Here is an 18,544-nt window from a genome sequence, read left to right as displayed (position 1 = left end):
ATACAGCACAGGAGTCCTGCAGGTGCAAAGGCCCCAGACAATAGACACAAGAAGTGTGAGCGTCTGTCAGAGACATTTTCTGACAGCACGCATCACACTTCTTGAACTGAGACCTTTGCTTCTTTTGACATTTTCCTGACTGACAGGTGTACACAAACACTCACCCAAACACACAAGTTATACCCTGTCAGGAAAAAACAATAAATTTAGTAGTAATACTAGTATTTAAAGTACACTAAACTAGAATAAACTACAAGAAACACAAACACTCCACTAGGGAAGGGAAGGCCTAAGGGCCCAATGGAAGAACCAAAGGTTCTTTGGGAAAGAAAACGGAAAAATTTAGGGTCGGGAATAAAGTTCTCTAATCTACTCTAACTAAGAAAGAATATTAACTTAAAAGGGGTTTTAAGAGTAATTTTTACAAGAAAAATTAACACTCACCAGGAACCGGTAGAAACAACCAACCTCGAAGCTGTAGCGGCAAACGAGATCTGAGGTAACTCTCGCCTAGCATTGTGGGATATAAGGGGAGCCTCGAGCCGGTGGAACCAACTCTCGAGCTTTTAGAGTGGCCGAGTCAGAGCCGAGGTCGGCTCTGAACCCATCCAGCAAGAATGAAGGCGAGATAGACAACTTAACATTGTTTGTTCGAATGTTTTAACTAATCATATATCTGAGCATGGTTCTAGTCATGACTTAAGTTCAGAGTTATAGACGTTGCTGTTAAGGGTCTTACAGGGGGTAATACAAACAATGCATAAGAAATTACAGAGTACAACTGGCTTGTACGGCTACATGCAGATAAGCAACCAGGAATTAATACAGCTGTTAGTATAAAGCTAATTTTAATTAAAAAAACAAATGCAATATAGATAACTAAGCAATTTAGACAATTTGTGATTGTAATGGTTTTAAATGTAATGGTTTTATGTTATATTTGAATGTTTTTATACAATGATACATGTAATAGGTTACATGAATTTAATTATGTTCACATTTAGTTGATTAATTGTAACCTTAGTGTGACTGGGGATTGTATCACATGAGCTTTTTAAAAAATCTTTTAAAATGTGACTGGTTCATTTATTTGTTGATTTTCCACTGTGGAAGGGCTATGCCTGAAAGCTTTGCACATTAAAGTTTGCTTATTTTTGATGTTTCTCTAGCCTGAGTTTTTTGTTTTGGATTCAGCTCTAAAATATCTCATCAAATTATGTAATCCTAAACCACCTTGTTCTACAGGAATGGTCAATTTATCCCACTTAACTCTTGCCTTCTTCCCCTCCCAGATAAAGTCCTTCAAATCTTTATTAATTACTGTCCACAATTTCTTCTTTGGTTGATAAAAATACGCTTGACTTGTATGTGAAACACTAAGTTATAAATCGTGATGCAAAGATGATACTCTGCCCTTTAGGTCACAGGTGAAATATTTTATCTAAGGTTGTACATTATCCTCATGTAGAACATTTGAATTGTCTAATGCAAGTCATGAAGGTAATGCTGACATTCAGGTAAACTAATATTTAAAATCAGGTACCCACACCTTTAGTGGGCCACACACTTCAGCTGGAAGCATCTAGTTAAAGGAGGAATGATGCAAGTGGAAGATAGTCTAAGAAAAGTTCTGAAATGTAAATGGACCAAAGCCCATCTCCAAGTTGTTGACTGGTAACAGGATTGTTGACCATGTTAACTTTCTTGGTGACTAGCGTAACCTTGCTGGCTAGGCTTACGTAGGCCCTTGGGCCGATAGCCTAGTACCTACCTATGAACCTATGTTGATGCTGAGTATTTTGTGGCTAGAGAGCATCTGGAATAAAGCAAGGGGTGTCAGCATCGTAATACATATGTTCATATGTTAAGTACTAGGCTAGCTATTCTGGAATAAAGCAAGGTTTTATCTTCAGCCTCAGTGCACGTAACATCATTAACAATCAAAGGACCTTGAGACTGTCTTTGGCTTAGGAAGCTAACTTAGCTTCAGACTTGGCTTTGGTGGACTTTATTGAGTTTCTGAGTTGGTTTATTTACTTCAGTGATGAAGGAACTATCGTTCTGGAAATCGCTCTTTACTTTTGTTCAAAATTCTCTTCCTTTTATTATAAAGTTTGTTGATATTACGGTTCGAACATGTGGGTTTGTTTCTCGGGTGATTTCCCTGTGCTTATTCCTACAGGATACAGCTGTATTTATGCAGCTGTTTACATGCTGGTATAGTGTGCTGATGTACAAGCCTGCATATTCAGTGGAGAAAATTGGATTTTGTGGGGATTTGAAGCTTGCCAGTGTATCACTTAGCAGTAGTTTATCTTACAGAAATTTGTAAGGGTACCTTGGGTAGAACAGCTCTCTGGCTTCAATTTTACTTCAAAGGTGACAGCTTTACGGTTAGCCCTAATAAGTGACTACGATATGCAAGGGATGGTGCAAAATGCCCCCTTATTACTAAGGACAAGATCCAAGCTGTTATTTCCCTTAGTAAGACCACAACCTCAAAGGCAATACACAAATGTGTGCAGTGCTCCTGGTAAATGGAGCTACCTATAATGAGCCAAAAGATACAGCAAACCTCCTGGCTGATAAATTCAGCTCCAACTTAAACCCTCTCTCCCCCTCAGCCTTCCCTCAGGAAATACCATCAAATGCAACTCCCCCTACTATCACTAAGGAACAGGTCCTTAATGCTCTAAGACCAAGAACACTGCATTAATAGACCGAGACAATATCCCAGGATGCCTACTAAATAGCATGAAACATGGCCTGTCAGGGCCTCTTTAATTATTATTTAACTGTAGCCTCCAAACAGGCTTTGTGCCTCATGAATGAAGAACAATAGTCATCCCTTTGTAAAAAGGTGAGCCATTTACAGACCCTTAAATCTCACTAGTCTTATATATGAAGTTGTAGAAAGAATTATCATGTAAACGATCACAGAGATATAGTAAACCTCCAGACACTGGACCCAGACCAATTTGGTTTCATCAAGGGCAGATCATGCCTACTCAAGCTGGTGGACTTCTTTGAGAAGGTGACCAAAGCAAAGGATGAGGGGAAAAATAGTTCACACTGCCGACCTTGACCTGGCCAAGGCCTTTGACACAATACCTCATTTGGGCATTGTTAACAAATGCAGGAGGTTAGGTACAAACTCATATGCCACCCGCTGGATACCCAACTGGCTCACAGACAGGACCCAGGAAGTTAGTATTGGGGAGTCCATTTCTACAAAGAGGCCAGTCAAAACTGCAGCCCCTCAGGGATCAGTCCTTGGACCTCTCCTTTTTGGTATTTACTTCTCTGAAGTCAAGGTTACTGTCAGTGGTCTCTGGTTGACTAAATTTGCAGATGATTGCAAATTAGGCGCTGTTACCGAATCCCACACTGACACAACTGTTCTTCAGGAGAGGTTGACAAAGACAAACAACTGGTGTCAGAGCCATGGACTAAAACTAAATGCCAAGAAATGCATAACAATATCCTTTGGGAAGTCATCCATCCCTGGTAACCATCATATTGATAACACACCCCTTAGAGTTGACCCAGTAGTCAGGGACTTAGGGACACACACAGATAGTAATCTAGCATTTGACCATCACATGTCTACAGTAGTGAGGATACCACTCTATGTTGCGCAACATATAAACAAAGGTGTGGCATCTAAGTCCAAGGAAGTCATTGTTCCACTGTATTCGCCATTCATCAGACCTGTCACTGAGTACAATGCCCCCTTTAGTATGTACCTAACCAGGCATATCCAACAATTGGAAAATCCACAGAGGTTCCTCACTAAAAGAATGCAGGGCGTAAGTAAAATGTGCTATGCAGACCTCCTCAAGACCCTATCCCTGTATTCTGTCTCCTACAGGCTTTCGAAGGGAGATCTATATATGGCATTCAGGGCAATGTCAGACCCCACTCTGACTGACTTCCTGCATATCCACAAAACAAATGGAACCAGAGTTACCCATTCTAAAGACTTAAACCTTGCTGGTCATATAAATAGGACCTGATGGAGAGACACATATGTATCCCAGAGACTACCCCATCTACGGAAGAGGCTCTCCAATTTATGTGAAGCAAGTTCCTCCCTAGCCCAATTCAAGTTCAACTTGGACAACTGGATGGGGAACAGGAAATGTATCCCTGGTTTGGCACCTATGTCTTTAACGGACACAGGCAACCTTTAAATGGTTCATCTCCCAGGCCCCTGCTTGCAAATGTTTCATTTCCCACACCCCTGCTTACACTTATCAAAGGGTATCAGAACTTGTCAGAGATTTGGGGTGCATGGCTAGGCTTAAAAAAGCCCTTGTGGTCATTAGCCAATAAACACCTATGAACCTACAGTGGGTATTCAAAACAAAAGTCCAGGAATCTCTGTGCCTGTGCACTTATGGTGGTGTAGATTTCCCAGTCTACAGTTGGTTAGTTCAGATCACCTAAGAAAACGGCACTGAGTTTAATACTGAGTGATGATAGTTGCTGTAGATAGGCATTGTGGCTTTTTGGGTCATAGAGGGAGCTCTATAGCTAGCTAATATATGGTATAGGACTATTTTTATGGTTATCTGGACATGAGGAACTGACCTTTACCAGCCTTGATGAGTCTCTCTTCTGGATGAAGATTGTGACCCCCCCCTCCCCCGTGCAGTAGTAGGTCTAAACATGTGAAAGACGTTACAGTTCTGGAGAGCCGGAGTGGCCTCCAACATTTTAAACTATGTATCAGTCACTACATAGATGTCTACTTCCTCCAGGGTGAGAAGGGCTTGTAAGGAGTGGAGTTTCCTGTTTAGGCTTCCAGCATTTATCAGTCACACCTCCACATTTCCTTTGCTTTTTTATTATTATTTTATTTGGTTCTGTGAAGTATAACAGATGTGACTAGTAATAGCTTTATAATGCACGCTTAAGGAGGAATCAGAATGAGAAACATAGATTTAAAGGTACCAGGCACACAACACGGGGAGTGGTAGCTATATAGGAAGTGTTTTGCTACACAAATGTGAGATGTAGGAAGTTGGCATAATGGTTAAGGTGTTTACCTTACAAACACAAGGTGCAGGGTTTGATTTTCACATGGAGTAACTGGATAGGCTTAAAATGACCCAAAAGGGCAGTTAGCCTAGTACCAATCTATAAACCTAACAAAATATACCAGGATACAGATAGCCGTATCCAAGGAGAAAAATCAGGTTTTGATGAAATAAAAGCAACATTTTGCCAGCCTTTTAGCTCAGGGGTTAGAGCATTGGACTAGTAAACCAGGAGTCATGTATTCAAATCTCAAGGCCTGTACCTGTCCTTTAAAAGGGTGGGAGGTTGATATAATGTTTAAGGTGTTCACCTTACAGATACAAAGTGTAGGGTTTGATTCTCACATGGAGTAACTGGTTAGGCTGAAAATTATCCAAATGAGCAGTTAGCTTAGTGCTAATCTATGAACCTATGAAAAAGAAAACAAGACAACAGTATGATCCATAACATATATCATTCCACTAAGCAGAATGTACTACCCTGAGAAAGGAGTGACCTATTCTTTAAAGGAAAGAGTCAAACAGGACTTGGATGCCAACAAAGAAAAGTGACACAAGAAAGGAAAATGAAGTGTGTCAGTATGACTGAAAAGATGTACAGAGGAAAGGCCAGAGTCTCAGTCATATGAACCTGGAAGACATTTATTTTCTTCAAACGTGCATCTATGTATTTTCATATTTTTTAGATGTGACCTTTGGGATTCAGGTAACTGTCTCAATTCTAAGAAAACATTAAACTTGCTCACTCGTGCAGCATTCAGAAATGAAAGCCATACAAGTGGAAGAACATTTTCACTACAAATTAGTGTAGTCACATTACCATTCAAGGCCAAGGGCAGTGTGATTTACATGCAGAATTTTTTTTTTTGGGAGGATCTCATGGGAATGTCCCTTCAGTAAAAAAAACCTTACAGCCCTCAATCAAAAGAAACTTCTCTGTGGCTTTTAGGGAACCCAATTAAAAAAAAAACTTCTTTATCACAGTCTGGCCTGTAAGAAAATGTGCTGAGGCTTCACCTAGAACCTTAATATTTCAGAATGCAGACTCATACATATCCTCTAGGAGCCTCACAGCTATAGTCTAATGTGGTAATAATGCCAAACAGTACATTCAAAATTACAAAAATGTAAACAAGGCCATAAAAGGTAACAACTGTTTTCCTCTGATGGGGGTTGTATGCATTTTTCTCCAAAGACTCCCCCAATATTGCATTTAGCCGCATTACCAATAAAAACATCACAGTACGTCAGTACTGTAGTAAAGTGGATTTGATGCCTCTGTAAAATTCCCAAGACCAGAGATTGTACAAATTTCAAGCAGTCTAAAATACGTGTCACTCTTCCAAACAAACATATCAGTGCTTGTGAAAGGACACCATCCATCATGACAGATGCAAGTTTGAACCATGCTTGCATGGATAAGACAGGAACAAATTACATCAGAAATGGTGCACTTGAGAGACACATTTAAGCATCACAAAAACAAAAACAGCAGGTAAATTTTGCATGTGTCTAAATACATATACACATGATTATGCATGCATGAACGTGTTAGATAAATTACATGCACGTATGCATGTGCACACACACATACATACTCACACACACAATGTACTTTTGCCACTAATAAGAATTTTGGAGCATATGTAACACATCAATTGTAATTCTGCTGCTGTTCATTTTAAAAGGTCAGTATATTCAAAGGACTCTCAGAACTTGAGTCCCTTCAGGCAAAAAATAAAAAAGAGCTGGTGGTGAGGGAATCTGCCACATAATACATCCTTGACAGCTGGCCTATCCCCTACATAACTTCTGTCAGTCAATTTCCTCAAAGGACCATTGCAATACAATTAGCACCTATTCATAAGCAGTTAGCTTATCATCTGTGCTCCCTTGCCATCAAGGCCAAGCAAGCAAGAAGCAGAGATACAGAAAAGAAAATCAATCTTGCTGTCAAAAGAGAAGCATTCCATGTCTGCTGCCAGAATGACAAGCTGAGTATCCTTAACCTTGCACCCCCACACCCAGGGACCTCATAAAAATGTTTCTGACCAACTGATTGCAAAGTGCAGAATATGTGGGGGCTGCAGACAAAGAGAAACGAAGTATGAACATAAAATAGCAGCGCACATAGAAAAGCTGCCGAGTCTTAAACCTATAATCAATTACAATTCACCAGTAAATTGTGCCTCCTTAAATTCACACCGCAACAACCACTGCAATGTGTCTCAAGTAAAATCCAGTAATTTAGAACAATCTGACATGTATAAAATGCAAGACAAATATAATGAATGAAAAACATGCAGGACTACAGAGGTCAATAATGCTGATCAGCACCTGCACACAGATACTAACAGAACTACATGGCTGCTATCCAGCTTTGGAATGACTGTATACAGCACCTGCACACAGATACTAACAGAACTACATGGCTGTTATCCAGGTTTGGAATAACTGTATACAGCACCTGCACACAGATACTAACAGAACAACATGGCTGTTATCCAGGTTTGGAATGATTGTATACAGCACCTGCACACAGATACTAACAGAACAACATGGCTGTTATCCAGGTTTGGAATAACTGTATACAGCACCTGCACACAGATACTAACAGAACTACATGGCTGTTATCCAGGTTTGGAATAACTGTATACAGCACCTGCACACAGATACTAACAGAACTACATGGCTGTTATCCAGGTTTGGAATAACTGTATACAGCACCTGCACACAGATACTAACAGAACAACATGGCTGTTACCCAGGTTTGGAATGACTGTATACAGCACCTGCACACAGATACTAACAGAACTACATGGCTGTTATCCAGCTTTGGAATGACTGTATACAGCACCTGCACACAGATACTAACAGAACTACATGGCTGTTATCCAGGTTTGGAATAACTGTATACAGCACCTGCACACAGATACTAACAGAACAACATGGCTGTTATCCAGGTTTGGAATAACTGTATACAGCACCTGCACACAGATACTAACAGAACTACATGGCTGTTATCCAGGTTTGGAATAACTGTATACAGCACCTGCACACAGATACTAACAGAACAACATGGCTGTTATCCAGCTTTGGAATGACTGTATACAGCACCTGCACACAGATACTAACAGAACTACATGGCTGTTATCCAGGTTTGGAATAACTGTATACAGCACCTGCACACAGATACTAACAGAACAACATGGCTGTTATCCAGGTTTGGAATAACTGTATACAGCACCTGCACACAGATACTAACAGAACAACATGGCTGTTATCCAGCTTTGGAATGACTGTATACAGCACCTGCACACAGATACTAACAGAACTACATGGCTGTTATCCAGGTTTGGAATAACTGTATACAGCACCTGCACACAGATACTAACAGAACTACATGGCTGTTATCCAGGTTTGGAATAACTGTATACAGCACCTGCACACAGATACTAACAGAACTACATGGCTGTTATCCAGCTTTGGAATAACTGTATACAGCACCTGCACACAGATACTAACAGAACTACATGGCTGTTATCCAGGTTTGGAATGACTGTGTAATAAACTGATAAAACCAAAGTGGGCTTTGCCCTTCTGAACTTCAATCACACCTTCTACATGTCCACTGCAGAAAGTGCAATTTTGGACATAAACACCACCTTATTTGACCAAAACAATGACTCCCATCTTTCTTATCAAATCATGTAAATACTGTTCATTACATTTCAAATTACTGTACACTTCCATTAAACTAAGTACAGAATATATTAAAACAGAACATAAATGTATCAGCTCCACTACTCACCTCCTTCTCAGAAAGTTCACTTTGTAAAACACTGACTTTTTCCTTCATTTCTTTTAGTTCCTTCTTGTGAGTGTCTACTTCCTCCTGTCTTTCCCTTTCATCACGGTCTCTCTGATCCTTTAGTCGTTCGATGATGCGTTCCTGTAAAGAAACAACATGCATGTTACGTCACACATACACATGCATACACTGCTCAAGGTCCTACATACTGTACAAAGCATGATGGAGCAATCTTCTGCTACCTCAGCAGTGATGAAACACAAACAGTAAAATCCCTGCTACATCCTCACAACAAACATTGTCACGTATCAGTGCTTACAAATAATGAAGACAGTACAATTAGGGTAACACTGAATATGAAAATGAGTATTTTTACACACACACACACACACACACACACACACACACACACACACACACACACACACACACACACACAGCACACACACAACATAACAAAGACATGTATTTACTATATTAAACTGAAAACTCCTCACCAAACAGTAAGACCAGAATGCCATTAATAAAAACTTTTATTAGATTAGATTAAGCGCTTTTGTCTCACGTGCTTAGCAGACTTCATCAGAACAAAACAACCACGATCAAGTCAGCAATGAATACTACAGTGGGAGTGTCAAAAACAACAAATCCGTCAATCAACCTCTCTGCATTAAATGGATACAAAATTTTAAAATGAAACAAAATAAATATCAGACACTACATAGAAATTAGGACCTAGAAATATCTTAAAATCTTACCACATACAGTTTTAAAACACTCAAAAAGGAAAGATTCCCATTCAGACCTGGAGCGGTACTGGCATCCAATTTTAATTGCCAACAGACCTCATGGTATTCAAAGTCTCCCACAAAACGCACTACAGATTTAAAGGTACCTGCTCTAACATAAAAAAATTAAATACACTAGCATCACAAATCTTGGTACATTTGTATAACGGTTTAGCCTCAACACAATGCATATCATAATTGTGCTCGTACATTTCCTCAATAAATATTCTGTTTTTTCCAACATAAAAAGCCATACATGATAAACATTGGGCTATATATATCACCCCTCGGCCATTACAGCTGTAATGCCCATGTGAATTTAATGACAAATCCCCTGCTTGCAGATATAACCCACTACATTCTAAACTGTGGGATCACTGATTGCACAGCCACCATATATAAGCACCCTTAACCTTCATGGGGCCATTACCAGTACAAAAGACATTACAAGTATTGATGTTAGCAGAAGATCTTTCCAACAGTTTTTTAATAAACCTACCTCTCTTGTATACAAATGTAGGTTGTGTTGGAATAATGTTAAACATATCAGGAAAATGCTTTAACACATTCCAATGACAATTATCTCTGTATTCTTAAAATTATTGCTGTAAGTGTGCGCCATAACATGCACATTTGAATGAAAACTGGTCACATGTGGGGGTGGGGAATCAAGATCGACCCCCAATATAGATATGTACTTAACACCCAAACCCTGTACAATCTAATTTCTGTCATCAGCCACCAACAGGAAAGTATATCCCTATCAATAAACATTTGGGCAATAAAATAAACCTCTTCCACAAGTTTTACATAATCTGAACTCATACATGCTGCCCTAACCATATGTCCCTTAATACTACTACTCTTTTGGTGGAAAGCATGATTGAGCTTGAAAGGCAAATGTGAATTTCAGAATGTCCCTTTACAATATATACTGGACATAAAATAATTGTTTTTGTCCTGAGCAAAAAATATCAAGATAGTTAACATGTTGAGAGATGCAATGTGTAGATTTCAAATAGGAAGTACTCTAATATATTCTAAAAATTCATGAAATTCTCAAGTGAATTTTTACATAAAATACAGATGTCATCCAGAAATAGAGTGTAAAAGCAAAAGGCAGCGGAAAAATGAGAATTAAAAAAACAATTCCTCTCCCTTGTCCAATGCACCAAATTGGTATATATGGGGGGCACAAACACCCCCATTCCCACCCCTTGAGTTTGCTTATAACATTCACCTTTAAAAACATAGAAAGTTGTTCTTTTTAATACAACTTCCAAAAACTCAGATAGATATACATTTAACCAGGTCCAGACAATCATAAAAGATATATTCTCATGTATCAATTTTCTCCCAGTGCATCTCTAGCAAAATTCAGGGGCTTCTGGATGTGTTCTTTAATTTTATGCAGAGTATGTGTTCTTTAATTTTATGCAGAGTATGTGTTCTTTAATTTTATGCAGAGTATGTGTTCTTTAATTTTATGCAGAGTATAAAGTATCAATAGGGCGGCCATGGTGGTGCAGAAGTTAGCATTGCTGCCTCACAGCAAGAGGTTCTTTGGTTCAATTCTCGGCTGGGGTGCCTTCTGTGTGGAGTCTGCATGTCCTCCCTGTTATCGCGTGTGTTTCCTCCGGGTGCTCTGGTTTCCTCCCACATCCTAAAGACATGCTGTAGGTGGATTGGACACTCTAAATTGGCCCTAGGTGTGAGTGTGTGCCTTCTGTGGAAGGTTGGGCGCCGGGCTGGCAACTCAACACCATAAAACTCCACTGGCAATCATGAGGGGACAGGTGATCTGCTATGGTGACCCCTAACCGGGAAAAGCCAGAAGAAGAAGATAAGGTATCTATCAATGGAAATACTTCCCTGAAAAAAAATCTTAATTTTCCTAGATTTGGTAGAGTAGCTTGGGGCTAAGGTAATCTGTGTCCATTCCTCCTTGAGAAACAGACAAGTCTCCCATTCCAATTTTCCCTTAACCTTATGTCATTTTGGTCGATTTAGTCTACTACAGCTCTATAGGTCCTACTTGTAATCTTTTTAATCATTATTTGGGATCTGGCTTCTATTACCAATTCAGGTAACACTGGTTTAGAATCATGCATAAAGCTTTCTCTTCTAATTTCCTGAAATTTGGATGTTAACCAAATATAATCTAGACAACTTCTGATAGATTAAACAACTGAATAGTTCTCCAATATTTTTCCTCTCCATTTTTCATAAGCTATTCCCAATACCTAGGGTTTTCACCTTTCTTGCTCCACCACAATTCAAGGCTTTTTCAGCTCCTCCTATTCTACACTTCTTTAGTGTACACCCCACTGGTGGTGTCCAATTCTGCCAGGCCTTATGTACTTTGAATCTATTTTCATAAGAGGTTTACCTACACTTTTTATAGTCTCATTCTTACCTGATGAAGGCTCCAAAGACTTCTAAATTACTAAGCCCTGCTGGTCTAGACTCTCTTCAACCAAAGCCCAAATTATCCTCTTCCATTTGGTTTAAACCTGCATCTGTATTTGTATGGCCCTAAGATACAATTCCAGCTCAAGCCACTATCCTTCTGGCCAAATATTCACAGATTTATTCACAAAAATCAGAGTTTAACAACTAGATTAAACTCCTCAAGATGGAGAGAAGCCCCCATTAGCAATAATAACCACTCTTGCTGTATTAATGTTCTTGCTTAGTTTACTTAGAAGCTACCGACTTCTACCATCATGGGGTGGTGCAAACTGAAGTCACTCCAAACATAAGTGGAGACATTTTTAATATTGTTCTCCATTTTTTAGCAATGTCATATGCAACTCTTATTACAGGTTAACCTTAATGTGTGGTGTTTTGAGGAAGGAAGGAAGGGATGACGAAACACATTGACTATTCTCTAAAACCAAACATTTCTTAACTACCACTGTTTACTTAACATAATAGTCTGGACATACTTAATGTTATACAAAGCTTTCACAGCTAACAAAACTGCAGTGTTAACATAGTTAGGTCCATTGCGCAAGTCTCTGCAATAAGTTAGCTACACTCAAAAAAAAAAATAATAGTTTGTCCAAACAATAAGTCTTACGTTTTAGATTCCTCTTCCTCCAGTTCCAACTCCTTAAGATTGAGCACTGCCCCTGCATGTTTTACTTTTTGCATGTTCCTGTGTCTGCTTTGCTCTTTCCATCCTCCTCCAAAGAAACAGAAAGACCTTCTCTACTAATTATTTCTGATCTGCTACTAGCTTGCTATTCCAGTTTGCAGACTAACTCCATCAAAATTTACATTAGATTTACTGGCTTCTCTTTTATGAAGATTTCCTTAGCCTTTTTTTTGGTCTGAATATGTTTTGATGCCAAAAAGAAAAAAACCCTAAAAAGGGCAAGACATATTAGTTTTAATTACAGGTGAATTTCCTCTACACATCCACTAAATCTACCTACTGAAATATATAAGTCTCCATGCACTTTTCTGATTACTCACTGAAGCCTGTGGAAAAGATTGTGTCTAAGTGCAGTAAATACAACAAACCAATATTTGAAGTAGCTTCTTTGAGTACTTTTCGAAGGATACTAAACATACTAGGTCATAATGCTTGCAAGATACTTGGTATGACTAAAAGAAGTAATGTTTTCAGTTAGAGTAATTAATCAGTGCAGACACCGGCGAAATTAAAGCCAACAGTCAGATAAATCTGATAATGAAAACTTTTAGTTATGTACTCACCATAACTTCAGATGTTTGGGATCCATCTCGCCTACATTCTGAATGATGGGTTCGGAGCCGATCCCTCGGCTCCGACTCGGCACACTTATGCCAAAGAGCGAAGTCTCTTACTGGCTGAGCTTACCATATCCCAGGATGCACCACTACCAGTCCCCCAGATCTAGTTTGTCCGCATACATGCACACATGCATACCCTGCTTATATAACATCGTCAGATGAAACAAGATAAAACAGTAGAACTCAAAACCGTTCAATCTCTTCTGATCTCCAAGGCAGAGGAAAGGAGGGTGGGTATTAGGAATGTGGCGAGATGGATCCCAAACATCTGAAGTTATGGTGAGTACATAACTAAAAGATGTTATGTGATCCTATCTCGCCTACATTCTGAATGATGGGACAGCGTCCCTAGCACCTGAATCCTGGGTGGCTCACTGGAAAACACTCCTGAGTACCGTGGAACCAAATGAAGCTCGTCCTCTAGATGCCACATCCAATTTGTAGTGGGAAATGAAAGTGTGCGGATTGGACCAAGTAGCCGCAGCACAGATTTCCGATATAGCGAGCTTGGAATGAAAAGCTATAGAAGTAGCCATAGCTCTGGTAGAATGAGCCTTGATAGATGTTGTAAGTTGCTTATTCAAGAAGAATAAGTCTGAGTTATGCAATCTCTGATCCATTTTGAGATAGTAGCTTTTGTGATGGTTTGGCCCAGTTTATTATCTGAGAAGGACACAAACAACTGGTCTGACTTACGAAGTTGCTGAGTCCTGTCTAAATAGAAGCGTAACTGCCTGTGAACATCCAATTTATGAAGAGTGTATTCTGCTTCATTGGAGAATTTTGGGAAGAAAACCGTAGCTCTAGAGATTGTTGTAGGCAGAAACTAGAACAGACCTTTGGGACAAAGGATGGATTAGGCCTAAGTGATACTCTATCCTTGTGGAAAATCAAGTACGGTGGCTTAATAGACAGGGCTTGAAGCTCTGAAACTCTTCTTGCCAAGTAATTGCAACTAAGAAGGCAGTTTTCCAAGACAGATATTTTAACTCGTATGTAGCAGCCGGTTCGAAAGGGGAGATGTTAATGCGCGAAGCACCAAATCAAGATCCCACGGAGGTGCAGGATGAAAAATTGGTGGTCTTAATAGGTTCGCACCTTTAATGAAAGTTTTGCATAGTCTGCTGCTCATCAAAGGAGGATCCATGGATTCGTGGAATTTAGAAATAGCCGCTAGTTGGACTTTAATAGTTGAGACGGAAGATCCCTGATTAAACAAGGATGTTAAAATTTCAAGACCTCTGGGACAGGAGCAGTGATAGGGTCTAAGCCCTTGAGTTGAGCTCCAGATAGCAAACCTCTTCCACTTACTAAGGTACAATTTGTTAGTGGTGGGTTTGTGGGCGAAGATAAAATGTGAACCACTTCCGGGTCTAGAGTGTGCCTTCTAACTAAAGTCGGAAGTGGAGGAGCCAAGCTGTCAATTTCAAAGATTGAAGGGACTGATGTCAAGTCCCGACTGATGGATTAGCAAGTCCGAATAAGGTCTAAAGTCCACGGATCGTCCACTGCGTGCTTCTTCAGGTAGGGAAACCACACCTGACGAGGCCAGTACGGGGCAATCAGAATCATTGAAGACCCCAGTTGAGAGGCTTTTTGAATAACTCTGGGAAGAAGCGGAATGGGAGGAAAGGCATAAAGTAGCCCTGTTGGCCAAGGTTGTGCTAGAGCATCCATGGCTGGTACTCCCTGATGTGGGATCAAGGAGAAGAACCTTTGGCACTTGGTGTTTAATGGAGTTGCAAATAGGTCGCAGCAGCGTCCCCATCTCCTGAAAACCTGAGCTGCTACGGTGTGGTTTAGAGACCACTCGTGAGGAGAGAGAATTGTCCTGCTCAATTTGTCTGCCAATATATTTGACTTTCCCGGGATGTGGGTCGCTACCAAGAAGCGGTTGGTAGCTACAGCCCATTCCCACACTCTCATGGCCTCTCTGCAAAGGGGTAAGATCTGGTCCCTCCTTGTTTGTTCAGATACCAAACCACCGACATGTTGTCTGTGTGGATGGCGATGATGCCCTGAGGAAGAAACTTGTGTAAGGCTTGTAGGGATAGAAGTACAGCCCTCATCTCCAACACATTGATGTGGAGAAGAGCTTCGTCTGGAAGCCAGGAGCCCTGAACTAGCCTGCCCAGACAATGCCCCCACCCTATCTGGGAGGCATCTGTCGTCAGGGTAACCACTGGAGAGGGAAGAACAAAGGGTTTCCTTGATTCAAATTGGATGTCTGAAGCCACCAGCGAAGGTCCCTTTTGCATATATCCGTAATCATGATGTGATGATTGAGGGAAGATCCTGAAAGGACCATTGCGTTGACAATAGCCACTGAAGAATCCTCATGTGCAATCTTGCCAGAGGGACTAAAAGAACCGTGGCAGACATTGAGCCTAGAACTTGTAGAACCATCCTGGCTGGGGCTTTGGATCTCGAGATCAGAGCTTGAACTTGGCCCTGTAAAGTTTGGATCCTTTCGGCAGGAAGAAAGGCAAGATCAATCTTGAGTCTATCTCTGCTCCTATGAACTTTATGCGTTGAGAGGGCAGCAAGACAGACTTTGACCAATTGAATGTAATCCCCAGGGTAACACCCAGGGAGATGGTGGCTTTGAGGTTGTCCATTAGTAGATGCCTGGTGGTGGCAGTCAGGAGCCAGTCGTCCAGATAGGGAAACACTTGGAATCCAAGACTTCTCAGGTGAGCCGTCACTACTGCCAAACACTTGGTGAACACCCTGGCGGCTGTGGTGAGACCAAAGGGCAGAGCGCAAAATTGGTAATGACTGACTCCCAGGCTGAAGCGCAGATACCTCCTGGACGCCTGATGTATCGGTATGTGATAATAGGCGTCCTTGAGGTCTATGGAGCACATCCAAACATCCTTCTCCAACAATGGGAGAATGGATTGTAACGTGACCATTCGAATTTGGATTACGTGTTGGATTGGTTCAGTCTGCTGAGATCCAATATTGGTCTCAGGTCCCCTGTCTTTTTTGGCACTAAAAAGAACCTGGAGTAATTTCCTGATCCGATCTGGTCTGTGGGGACCGGTTGGATGACTCCTTTTTCTAGCAGCTTTAAAGCTTCTGCGGCTGCCATTTCCCTTTGACTGGGTGGTGGGTCCGGGATTCTTTTGGACTGTGGGGGCGAGTATGTGAATGGGATGGTGTAACCTCCGGCAATGATCCGAAGCACCCATCTGTCCTGAGTGATTGACTCCCAGGCTTTTAGGTGCTTGGCAAAACGACACCCGACTGGCTCGGCAGCAGCAGAGTCGGGCAATTCCTCATCTCGGGTGGGAGGCTGAAGAGCCACGAAAGGACTCGCGGTCTCCAGAATTGCGGGCCCTCTGCCGCCTCTGGGACGGCGTCTCCCTGAAAAATTTCCCCGTCCTCTGCCTCTGGAAGGGAATTCTTCCTGCTGTTGGGAGAAAAACTTACGGGATTTGGAACCACATTTTCCCTCCTTTAGCCTTGGGGTAAGGCCGAAGGGAGTGGAATAATGGGCACCTACGGCAGATAAAGTTTTTCCCTCTTGCTCACAGCGGGTAAGGGTGTCTTTAACCTTGGGTCCAAACAAGGAGGACCCATCAAAGGGAGCGTCGGCGAAGGAAGACTTGAAGGCCTCCGAACTGACACAACGGAGCCAGGCTTGTCTCCGTGAGCCACGCCTGTGCCTGCCGCTCTACCGCCCCTTCGGCCGCATAGGAAATGAGCCTCATGGACGAGTTAGAAATTGACGTAAGGATAGCCAACTGAGAGCTAACCGACTGGGCTAGCTGCTCAGGTAGGTTATCCGAGAGGGAATCTGACAACTCCTTGACCAGATCCCTCTGAAGCCTGGTAAAATGTGCCAAATAATTCAGAGACCTTAAAGTAAAGGCCGCTGAAGTCAGGGTGCGCTTCCGTACCTGTCCATACTCCTAGACTCCTTATTAGGAGGATGGATGGACGTTGAAGCCTCTGCCACGTCCTGTTGTGTAGCAGATGCCACCACCATGGCATCTACAGCCACGCCTTTAGTGAGGAACTCCTTCTCGGGGAGCAGACAAAAATTTATTTGGACGAGAAGGGACTGGTTCCACGGTATCTGGATGTTCCCACGCCCGACAAACTAAATCCAGAAGCTCGTCGGGCGGAGACACCCAGGAGGCGGAGGGCTGAGCCCCAAAGGCCTTGAGGAGCACTGACTCGTCAGTAGAGGGGGTTTGGATATCCAGCCGCCTCGTTGTTTGAGGATCTCTAAGATGTCTGCAAAGGAGACATCATCCGAGGACGACTTCGGGAACCCCTCTGCATCATCCAGATCAGTGTCTGAAGTAATAGACTCGGGAGTCCACGTGCTTCCTCTTGCACGATCTCTTCCTTGGGGTTCCTCCGAAGACAGCTCAGAAGAACCCTCAGGAGGAGGGGAACCCCACTGGGGGTAACCTCAGGCCCCGGGCTCCACTGACTACGGACAGGGAACTGCCAAAGACCCAGTCTCCACTCCTAGGGAAGGTGCCGGTAAAGCCGGGAGATGGCGAAGAGGACTTGGCCAAGGCACTCCTCATGGCTCTGAAAGCCGGACCCCAGAATCCTGGGAGTGTCCGGTCCCTGAGCCGTGATAGTCGACGGAAGACCCGCAGCGAAGCACCGAGGGGAGGCTCGGAACCAGCATAGGTCCCAAACATCACCCCGGGTCCAGCCGAAGACGTCCAGCGTACCAAACTCGGACCCGAAGGCCGGGTTGGAGTAAGGGTCGGAGCCGACCCTGAGATCTCCATCGGCTCCAACAGCACCTGCTCCGACGGATCCGAAGCAGTCGGAGGAGGAATGGCAATGGGGTGGGCCAAGGTCATCGGCTCCGAAGCCAACTGGGTCGGAACCGAAACAAATTTTGGAAGACTGGGGACTGGAACAGTCTTTGGAGCACCCTGTCTATATCAGAATCTGACATCCTCAAGACCGAGAGGAAACAGAACGGGTCCGAGACGGCCTCTCCAACGGCCCCAAAGGGCTAGGGGACCGGCTCGGCGACTCGATGAGTATCGGCGCCGAGGAATACACACACCAGATTCCATCGGTGCCGAGGTGGACTTCGGGCCGAGGAGGAAGTGTCTGAGCGGGCAACCTTTGTCGGCTCCGAG

The 18,544-nt window shown here is 42.4% G+C and overlaps 1 protein-coding gene across 1 annotated transcript in view; it reads right to left on the bottom strand.

Moving 5' to 3' along the window:
• ERC1 (ELKS/RAB6-interacting/CAST family member 1) overlaps positions 1-18,544 on the bottom strand; it is a 3,640,161-nt gene that overhangs the window by 2,354,021 nt on the left and 1,267,596 nt on the right. Inside the window, exon 15 of the mRNA XM_044087500.1 lies at positions 8,854-8,994. Within this exon, the coding sequence (XP_043943435.1) occupies positions 8,854-8,994 (141 nt within the window). The remainder of the gene's footprint in view (positions 1-8,853; positions 8,995-18,544) is intronic.

This window comes from Protopterus annectens, chromosome 11.part0 (genome assembly GCF_019279795.1).
Source record: "Protopterus annectens isolate FY-2018-M chromosome 11.part0, PAN1.0, whole genome shotgun sequence".
Taxonomy (NCBI): domain Eukaryota; kingdom Metazoa; phylum Chordata; order Ceratodontiformes; family Protopteridae; genus Protopterus; species Protopterus annectens.
The sequence above is the reverse complement of the archived record's forward strand: the minus strand, read 5'-3'. Positions and strand labels throughout refer to the sequence as shown.